This window comes from Suricata suricatta, chromosome 15 (genome assembly GCF_006229205.1).
Source record: "Suricata suricatta isolate VVHF042 chromosome 15, meerkat_22Aug2017_6uvM2_HiC, whole genome shotgun sequence".
Lineage (NCBI taxonomy): Eukaryota > Metazoa > Chordata > Mammalia > Carnivora > Herpestidae > Suricata > Suricata suricatta.
Window position 1 is genome coordinate 77,596,536 of NC_043714.1, and position 9,675 is coordinate 77,606,210.

The following is a 9,675-nucleotide window of genomic DNA, read 5'->3' on the forward strand; positions in this document are numbered from 1 at the left end:
CCGCGGCCTCGCGTGGCCGTGAAGATGGCCTTCCGCAAGGCCTACTCCATCAAGGACAAGCTGCAAGCCATCGAGCGCGTCAAGGGCGGCGAGCGGCAGGCCAGCGTGTGCCGAGACTTCGGCGTGCCGGGAGGCACGCTTCGCGGCTGGCTCAAGGACGAGCCCAAGCTGCGTTGGTTCCTGGAGCAGCTGGGCGGCGAGGTGGGCACGCAGCGCAAGAAGATGCGGCTGGCCAACGAGGAGGAGATCGACCGCGCCGTCTACTCGTGGTTCCTGGCGCTGCGCCAGCACGGCGTGCCGCTGTCAGGGCCGCTCATCCAGGCGCAGGCCGAGGCCTTCGCGCGCCAGATCTACGGGCCCGAGTGCACCTTCAAGGCCAGCCACGGCTGGTTCTGGCGCTGGCAGAAGCGCCACGGCATCTCCAGCCAGCGCATCTATGGCGAGGCCGAGCCGCTGGCCGCGGGCCCCGCGTCGGGCCCGCCCGTTAAGCAGGAGCCCGCGCAGTCCCCCAGCTCCACCTCTGGGCCCCTGCCCGAGCGGGCCCCGGCCCCGCCGCCCCCCGCCGAGGGCGGCTACGGAGACGAGCAGATCTACAACGCGAACGTCACTGGTCTCTATTGGAAGCTGCTTCCGGAGCAGGCCGTGCCCCTGGGCGCGGGAGACCCCGGTGCGGGGGGCTGCGGCCGCCGCTGGCGGGGCGACCGGGTAACGGTGCTGCTCGCCGCCAACCTGACCGGCAGCCACAAGCTGAAGCCGCTGGTCATCGGGCAGCTGCCAGACCCGCCCAGCCTGCGCCACCACAACCAGGACAAGTTCCCAGCCTCCTACCGCTACAGCCCGGACGCCTGGCTCAGTCGCCCACTGCTGCGGGGCTGGTTCTTCGAGGAGTTTGTCCCTGGCGTGAGGCGCTACCTGCGCCGCAGCTGCCTGCAGCAGAGGGCGGTGCTGCTGGTGGCCCACCCGCCCTGCCCAAGCCCCACCGCCAGGACGCCTGCCCTGGAGGAGAGTGAGGAAGCCCTCAGGCGGTGTCGGCTGGAGCCCCTCAGCTCCCCAGAAGAGCTGCAGACCCCGGATGGGGCCGTGCGGGTGCTGTTCCTGTCCAAGGGCAACGGCAGGGCACACATCCCCGCCCCCCTGGAGCAGGGGGTGGTGGCCGCCTTCAAGCAGCTGTACAAGCGGGAGCTCTTGAGATTGGCGGTGTCCTGTGCAGGCGGCTCCCCGTTGGACTTCATGCGCAGCTTCATGCTCAAGGACATGCTGTACCTGGCCGGCCTCTCCTGGGACCTGGTGCAGGCCGGTAGCATCGAGCGCTGCTGGCTTTTGGGCTTGCGGGCAGCCTTCGAGCCCCGGCCGACCGAGGGGTGTGCCGGGCAGCCGGTGGGCCAGGCCGAGGAGGCAGCAGAGCGCAGCCGGGTGCTCAGCGACCTCACGCACCTGGCGGCCCTGGCCTACAAGCGCCTGGCGCCCGAGGAGGTGGCCAAGTGGCTGCATCTGGACGATGATGGGGGGCTGCCTGACAGCTGCAGAGAGGAGGCAGGCCCTGGCCGGCCCCCGGTGCTGGCCCCTGCTGCCCCTCCACCCCCTGCCAGCCTGTCCTGTGTCATGGGAGGTGGAGAGGAGAAGGAGGAGGAGGAGGCCACCGTGCCCACTGCTGGGGAGGCTGTCCGGGGTCTGGAGACAGCTCTTCGGTGGCTGGAGAACCAGGACCCCCGGGAGGTGGGGCCACCAAAGCTGGTGCAGCTGCGCTCGCTGATCAGCGTGGCCCGGAGGCTGGGGGGCGTCGGTCCCTCTCCTGCAGTCCTGGAGGACGGGGTGTGACCAAGCCAGCGCAGGTGGCCCTCCAGTGGCTGTTTTCCTGCTGCACTTGGAGGGAGGGGATGCACACAGGCTTTGCATCTCCCCTCCCTCCCCAGAGGTGCCCCCCATGGCTCAGGACCCCAGCACAGGCTGATGTGGAGGGGCTCTATTGGTGAAGGGTCGTCCTGCTCCACTGGCCCCCCATCTCCTGCGGTGGAGCTAGAAGGGAGGCCTGGAGCTCATACACCTCCTCCCTGGGCAAGCACGCTCGTGGGGTGTGGTTCTAGCCAGGTCCCTTGCCGTGCACACGACGCAGTGCCCTTAGCAGAGCAGCAGTCGGCGTTCCCGCCCTGGCCTTTGTGGGGCTGAGATCGTCAGGCCCGTGCCTGTCTGGACCTCCTGCCCTCCTCCCTGGTGGCCCGTCACAGGCCCTGGGCAAGTGTCCAGCACTCCTGTCAGTCTGGAGCCCTGGTGCTTCATGGTTCCCGAGCCACGCCGTGCAGTCCTCTCCGTGCAGAGGCACACTGCTCAGTTTTGGGTTTTAGCACAGTAAGTCCATTTTTACAGATACCCGTTACAGGAGCCAGGTTGGTGTTTCACTCATCCCCCAGCCTGGGGCCGGTCTTGGAGGTTGGCTCTCTCAGTTGGCAAGGAAGGATAGTGCCCACGCTCAGGGGTCCTGAGGTTCTGGATGAGTGTAGATTTCTGTCCCACTGGGGTTGTCAGTTTTCCGTAGGAAAATTCCATTCCAAAGTCCCGCTCTTATTCTGTGGGGTTGGCAGCCTTCTAGACCTGGACCCTGGGGACATGACCAACGATTGAACGAGCTCCCCAGACCAGCCACAGCCCGCTTTGTCCAGCCCTGGGACCTGGAGCCATGCCACCTACCTGGCGCAGGCCTGTGGCACCGACAGCCATAGCGGGACAATCCTACAGTGCCTTAGTGCCCTCCAAGCCTTCGCCATCCCTCCGACACTGCCAAGGGCTTGGCGAAGGAGCAGCGTCCCACAGCCCCAGGAACTGGGCTTTCGAGTGGTCCAGTTAGAGAGAGGGAGGCACGTGTTCATGTGTCACTGCCCAGCCCAGAGCTCGGAGTCCTGCGGGAGGTCTGGGACCCGGAGGCACCCGGGGTCTCCGGACACTCCGGGTCTGCAGCCTGCACCCCTACCCACCCTGCATGCTCCCACGAGTTGGAGACTGCAGACAGGCTGTGTGCTGGCCTGAGGGAGGCCTGGGAGCAGCGTCCCCACAAGTCTGGGGACACAGGCCACACCTTGGAGCTGTTCTCGGTCGGAACGTGTGTGGGCATGTTAACACATAGATCTCAAATCTGAGAGCCGAGGGGAGAAGTGGAGAATTTGGAAGCAAGGCCTGACTGGACAGGCCCAGGGCACCAGCGTCCAGCTGGGGTCCAGCTGGCACCTCTGCGTGCCCATCTCCAGCCTGCACCCCCAGAGGAGCCTGCGGCTGGCTGCGGCCGGCCCTGGGACTCTAACCCAAGCAGCTGGCAGAGGGCTTTGGGAAGTCTTATACCACCTGATGGCAACTCAGGGACGCCGGGCTGGGAGCCGTTGGCTGAAGCGGCCAGCCTGCCGGGCCCACTGCAGGGGTGACTGGAGAGGCCGACCTCAGGCAGGGGTGCGCCTGGGGCCCCAGAGAGTGTCTGCAGGAGAATGGCAAAGGTTGCTGCTTTTCCAGAAAGTGACTGGTGGGCAGGGGCCTGGTTAGGGCATCCATTGGTGTGGCAGCGGGCTGAGGTGGGAAACACTGAGAAGGCGAGCAGGTGTGCAGCTTCCTGCTAAAACCCCCCAGACATGAGGTGGATTGCAGGTGCAGTGTTAGCATGTGGGGAGGGAAACGGAGCACCCGCAAGCTGAGGGGACCAGGGACCCCCAGCCCGTGCCCCTGCCTAGTGCAGGTCAGGATTGCCCTGGGGAGCCCTAGGAAGGGCACTGGGCACTGCCTGTCCCCAGATAAGGGTGTCCCCAGGCAAGGCTGGTCTCCGGAGGCGTGTCCTTGAGGGGACAGTGGGCTTATGAGGTACACGCTCTGTTGAGCCTTTTCACACCCACCCTCACTGATGGTGGGGCGCAGCCAGCCAGCCCAGTGCGCTTTATAATAAAGGCTCATGTCAACTTCATACACATCCCTGTTCTAAAGTCTTCTTTTAATACATTTTTTTGAATTTGGGGTAGATTTTATTTTCTAAAGTAACCTCTGCACCGAACACGGGGTTTGAACTGCTAACCCCAAGGAACAAGAGTTTGTTTCATTTTCCAGGGCTGAGCCAGCCAGGAACTAGAACACCTCATGGGAGGAAGACAGGAAAACTGGTGAAAGGAGAAACTAGACCCACCAGCCTCTTGAAAAACTAACGGCCCCGACCCCCAAAGCCACTCCCGTGACTCCTGTCCCGTCCAGAGCCATCGCCATCTGGGGCAAGGCTGCCCTGCTGGCCAGACTGGGGCTCCCGGAGACACCGCTCATTCAGCGAGTGGCCTGTGAGTGGCAGGGCGGGCAGGAGGGGCCAACCCGCCCCGGTCCTCGGTCCTTGGTCCTCGGGGACAGTTCTGTTCAGGAAGAGGTGCCACTGGAATGCACCAGCGCACCGGAGGGGGAGGGTGGGGCGTCAGGAAGCCAGCGATCCCACCCGGCCAGAGCCTCCCGATGACAGTGACAACAGCCAGGGTGGGTAGTGGGTAGCCTCTGCGCCCATGCCACCTGCACTCTACCAGCTCCCAGGAGCCCCGTGTCCCAAACCTCATCTGAAATGTACTTCTAGGCCCTTGGAATCCGGCTGTTTCAGCCTAAGTATCCGTCACTCGGTGCTACGGGACACTGGCGTCTTTATTCCCATCTCAGAGAAGTCAGGTGTGGAAATGGCCTGAGGCTGACCCTCCTAACAGGTGGGAGGGTCAGAGTGCCAAGATGGAAGGAGGGGGGCTGGCGGCAGGTTTGGGGCGGACAGGTGGGAGGCCGAGGGTGGAGGGCAGGGGCAGCCATCTACTGACAGGACTGGTCTGCTTCATCTCAGCCGGCAGGTGGCAGAGCTAGCTAGCTGCACCCGGCGGCTGGCAGTGTCAGGAGGCCACTGGGGGAGGGAGGGGACTCCAGCACTCCCAGGGCCTTGGGGAGGAGGGCAGTGCGAGCAGGGTGCAGGCAGCCCGGCCTCAGTGTGGGACCCGAGTTCCTGGCTCTCCTGGCTGGCAGCTCCATTCAGGGACATGCGGAAAACTAATGTCCTGCAGTCAGAGGCCAGGCCATGAGACCCTCCAGGCCAACCCGGGGAAGGGTCACCCGGCAGATCACCCAGATCCTGCCACTTGCCAGGAGCTCCGCTGGGGCTGGGGGCCCACAGCCAGCTGAAGCCAAGTCTCCATCCCGCAGCTGGCTGGGCCCACCCTCCCGGCCTGCCCCAGCCCGCTGCTGGCTGGAGCACTGAGGCCGCCTGCGGGGGCTCCGTGCCCGTGCTCCCCAGGGAAAGGCCTGGGTTCAGCTCCTCTTCAGCCAGGGCAAGGGCAGCCGGCCCCGCTCTCTTCTTCGGGGCTGGCAGGTTCGAGGCCCAGCTCCCTATGGGTGGCCCCACCTCATAGCAGGTCAACCCGGGGACAAGATGATGTGACTGGCTTCGCTGAGGAAGCAGGTCTCTTGTGCAGTCCCCGTGTCACCCCCCGCCCCCAGCTGGCAGCAGTCACACAGCTGCCGGAAGGGCGCACCCGGCTTCTTGGCTCCTGCCTCAACCAGCCAGCCGACCACCGCCCGACACTCAGGCCCTCAGAACCCAGGTCACCCACAAAAGGGGCCACCGCCACGGTGCTCTCTGCCCCAAGGTGGGGGAGGGGTCCTACAGATGAGCGGGACCCCACCTGTGAACCTCCAGTCCTGACCTCATGTCCTTATGAGGGGACGGGCCAGCCCAGGAGGCTCCTGCCGGGAGGGAAGGGGCACGGAAGGAGGGCCTGGGGACAGCCATGTCCAGGGCCCCTTCCCTACTTCCCGCTGAATTCTCTGGCCCGGCAGGTGGCAGCCTCCACGGCGCTCATGGTGGCCGCCCGCAGCCCGCCCCGCTCCAGGGCGTGGAGCCCGTAGATGGTAGTGCCACCCGGCGTGCACACGTCTGTCCGAAGCTGCGCTGGGTGCTGCCCGTTCTGCAGTAGCAGCTTGGCTGTGCCCTGGGGACAGGGGCACGGCGGTGACTTGAGGGGGGCAGGCGCCCTTCTCCAGCTCAGTCCCACTGTGGAGCCTGCATGACCCCCCATCCCAGACCCTGACTCAGGTGGGCCCGCGTCTCCCTTGGGGTCTCCCTTCGGCTGCCCCGCAGACACACCATCTGTCCCTTTCCACACGGCCCTGGGGGGCGGCCCTCACTCACCAGCAGGGTCTGGGCAGCAAAGCGGTGGGCCAGGCCTCCGGGCATGCCCATCTTGATGGCACCTTCGGCCAGGGCCTCGGAGAAGGCACACACCTATAGCAGGAGGAGTGGGGCTGTCAAAGCCAACACTCTCCTGGATGAAGCACCCAGTCGGGAGAAGGCTGGGAACCTTCAGGAACAAGGCCCAAAGCACTGGCCGGAGGCCTGAGACCAGGTGTCTGGCCAGAGCACCCCTGCGCCACAGAGGCGGGGGGGGCGGGAGGCGGGCGGGGGGGGGGGGGGGGGGGGGGGGCAGAGATACCGGCGGCCTGGAGCTGAGGCACCTGATCCCAGAGGCAGAGGTCACTGCAGGGACTTGAAAAGGCTCTGCTCCGTCAAGGGCCGGCCTGAGGCAGGGGGATAACACTCACGAAAGCCACGCCGCTGCCACTGAGGCCGGTGTGGACATCCACGTGGGCCTCGGGCACCTCCTCGCACTGCCCACAGGCCTCCAGCAGGGTGTGCACGAGCTGGGCGTCGCGGCCTCCAGCGTGGCGGCCCCGGGCCATCACCACAGCGCCCTCCTGAACCACGCAGGGCAGGTTGGGGGAGATGCGCAGCACCCGTGTGGCCGGGGGCAGCAGCTGGCCAGAGAGAAGCGGGGTTCAGAGAACACGTGGGGTCGGCCCTCCCGGACAGTCCTGCGCCTCCACCAGCGGCGGGCTCCACTCCGTGGCCCCAGGCCCCCATCTGGGCCGTGTCCCGCCCAGCCCACCTTTCTAAGGGCTGGAGTCAGGCTGGCACCAGTCCCAGATGGCAAGCGGTGGGAACCAGAGCCTGGCCAGCAGAAGTGCCTCCGGGGGCAAAGCCTCAGCTCCCACATAAGGCCCGCTCACCTCCTCCAGGGTACTCAGTGAGATCCCAGCAGCCACGGACACCAAGATGTGCTCAGTGGTTACCACAGGGGCCACCTCTGCCAGGACAGCTGGCAGGACATGGGGCTTGGTGGCAAAGAAGACCAGCTGGCAGTTCTGCACAACCTCCTGGTTGGAGTGGGTGGTCTGGCAGCCCAGAGCCTGCAGTGGGGACAGCGGGGTCATGGCTGGGGTGAAGTGGGGCAGCCTCCCAGACCATGGCCCTTCCTGCTAGGGGCCACTCTGTATCCCCAGGAGTCCCTGTGGACTCTCCCATTGCAAATGCCTGCACCACCCCATTCCCGATGCCCAAGGCCACCCAAGGCCACCCGTTCCTGCTCAGGACCCAACCTGCACCTCCCAGGCCTCGCTGATGCCAGCACCTCCTCATGCCCTCTGACCTGTGAGTGCCCACAACCACCTCTGCGCACACCAACACAAACACACACACACACACACACACACACATCCCTTCACTCCGTCCTTGGCTTCCACAACCTTGACCTTCCTTCTCATCCTTGACCTCCTCTTCCCCAGCCCACTCTCAAAAGTTCAGCTGAACAAGCAGCATTTCCCTGCCCCCAAGAAGTGTCTCAGAGGAACAGGAGCCAAGAGCCACCATGAGTCCCCCCAGGGCAGCCTCAACTCAGAAGCTGGGGACCAGCTCACCCGGAAGTGGCAGAGGTTCCTGTCACTTGGTGCGCTGGCGAGTACGTGCTGAGCTTCGACTTTTCCTGGAGAGAAAGGCAACAAGCAGCAGAGCCAGTGAGGAGGTGGGCTGGAAGAGAGACGGGGAGCCAGCCTGGCCTGCCCCTCGGCGGAGGCTCCCGCGCTCAGCCCTGCCTGGGCCCTCCTGGCTGCGGGCGGTCAGACGCTGTAAGAACCGACGCGCGTGGCAGGGGCGCCCCGCTCAGCCAGGGCCAGGCGATCCCGTCCATCCTGTGGTCCTCGTCAGCCTCCACCACCAGCCGCTGTGCTGCTGCTGCTGCTGCGTGTGCAGGCCCCGGGAGCTTGCCTAGTCTCACGAGGACATGGACCGCAGGGGCCTAGGCCTCCAGGGACAGGAAGGCCAGGGAGGAGGGGGGCATGGTGGGTAGGGACGCCCAACAGGGCCAAGCTTCCTTGGGTGTGGGGGTGTGTCCATGCTGGGATGTCCACTCAGAGGCTAAGGGCCCGTTTGGTAGAAATCATCTGCACTTGTCGGGCACAGGGCTGAGGAAATTAAATTCTGTAAGGTCTCACAGGAAGACAGAAGTGCACCCCACCACCCAAACACAAAGCCAATTAGTCATGCCCGTGACAAGCGCCATGCATTCCTACCAGCCCCGTGTTCAACACAGAATCTGCACCACCCGGGAGGAAGGCAGGTTTTAGAGGCAAAACACTTGAGGCTTTTGCAGTAAAGTATTTTCTGATGCCTTTGACCCCTCGGAACCTTGACTGCGGCTGAAAGCAGAAAGCCAGCCTGTCATCTGCACGTCACGGTTTCTAAACCCGGGGAGTAAGTTTGGGACAGCACTGTTGTGCCTTGCTGCAAACCAGCAGTTCTCCACCAGGCAAGTCCCTGCACGTACCCAACCCCAGGAGACAGTTGTGGCTGTCACCACGGGGGATGCTACTGACATCTAGTGAGGAGAGGCCAGGGACGCGGCTCAACACCCTGCAATGTGAAGGATAGGGAATGACCCCACCCAAACGTCCAGACGGCTGCCGAGGTTGTGAAAACCTGAAAATCGGCCACCACCGCTGGAGAAGAGCCGCGTACAAACAGGAAACAGGAGGCTCAAAGGTCAAGCAACTGGACCCAGGCAGGAGCCCAGGTGGTTGGCGGGAGATCCCGGGCTCTGAGCGAGCGCTGGCCAAGAGGAATATCACTGAAGCCACATAGGGAACTTCGCACTTTCTAGTAGTCACGTTAAACAAGTAAGGGAAAAAAATGGAATTATTTGAAAAAAAGGTGAACGTAACATCATTACAGTGAAGTTAACTGTAACATGTTTTACTTAACACGATATAAAGAAAATGCTATCCTTCCAAATGTTAGTGTTAATCAGCATTAAAAGTTACCAAAGTATGTTACTTTCTCTTTTTGTGTGTGTGCTAAATCTTCCAAACCCGACGTAGATTTTATTCTATAAATTCATACCACCTCTCAACGCGGACCAACCACATTTCCCAGGTGGGTGGTCTCATGGCCCCATGTGCCTCTCGGCCACTGCGGGGACAACCAACTCTAAGCCTCCCGCGCACGGTCGTCCCTGCGGTGCTCACAAGGTCCCCAGGAGCGGAGTCCGCCTTCCGCCCGGACCAGCCCGCCGGGCCGGCCCCGCTCCGCTCCCACGCTGCCCTCGCTCCTCGCCCAGGAGCCCTGCGGCATCATCCCTGCGCGCAGGGGAACCCTTCCCCCGCACACCGGGCCGGTGTCGGACCCCCGCAGGCCCCCAGGCGCGGGGACCCACGCGCCCCCACGCCGCGGCGCCCCACCTGCTCGGATGAAGCCCTGCGCCAGGGCCTCCGCCATACGTCCGGCGCCCACAAAGCCCACGCGTAACGGGTCCAGCCGCGGCGACGCCACCGCCGCCATCTCGCCACCTCCCCGCCAGGCCCGGCCCC

The 9,675-nt window shown here is 64.4% G+C and overlaps 2 protein-coding genes across 2 annotated transcripts; one reads left to right on the plus strand and one right to left on the minus strand.

Moving 5' to 3' along the window:
• The first annotated feature begins 6 nt into the window (after positions 1-6).
• Positions 7-3,943, plus strand: TIGD5 (tigger transposable element derived 5). Its single transcript, XM_029923257.1, has one exon. It carries the CDS (start codon positions 25-27, stop codon positions 1,816-1,818), a length of 1,794 nt encoding a protein of 597 aa, XP_029779117.1. The 5' UTR covers positions 7-24; the 3' UTR covers positions 1,819-3,943.
• A 683-nt stretch (positions 3,944-4,626) lies between these two features.
• On the minus strand, positions 4,627-9,667 carry PYCR3 (pyrroline-5-carboxylate reductase 3). Its single transcript, XM_029923267.1, has 6 exons — positions 9,547-9,667; positions 7,732-7,796; positions 7,045-7,224; positions 6,580-6,792; positions 6,170-6,262; positions 4,627-5,969 (listed from the first exon to the last, which is right to left on the minus strand). The coding sequence occupies exons 1-6, from the start codon at positions 9,644-9,646 to the stop codon at positions 5,787-5,789; spliced, it is 834 nt and encodes a 277-aa protein (XP_029779127.1). The 5' UTR covers positions 9,647-9,667; the 3' UTR covers positions 4,627-5,786.
• Positions 9,668-9,675: the final 8 nt, after the last annotated feature.

Bases quoted from the DNA above. Each gene is read 5' to 3' on its own strand.
- TIGD5 (XM_029923257.1), top strand. From the start codon at position 25: ATGGCCTTCCGCAAGGCCTACTCCATCAAGGACAAGCTGCAAGCCATC.
- PYCR3 (XM_029923267.1), bottom strand. From the start codon at position 9,646: ATGGCGGCGGTGGCGTCGCCGCGGCTGGACCCGTTACGCGTGGGCTTT. The intron at 7,225-7,731 runs GTGAGCTGGTCC...TCCCCACTGCAG, and splicing joins GGAACCTCTGCCACTTCCGG to GCTCTGGGCTGCCAGACCAC. The intron at 5,970-6,169 runs GTGAGTGAGGGC...CCCTGTCCCCAG, and splicing joins TTGCTGCCCAGACCCTGCTG to GGCACAGCCAAGCTGCTACT.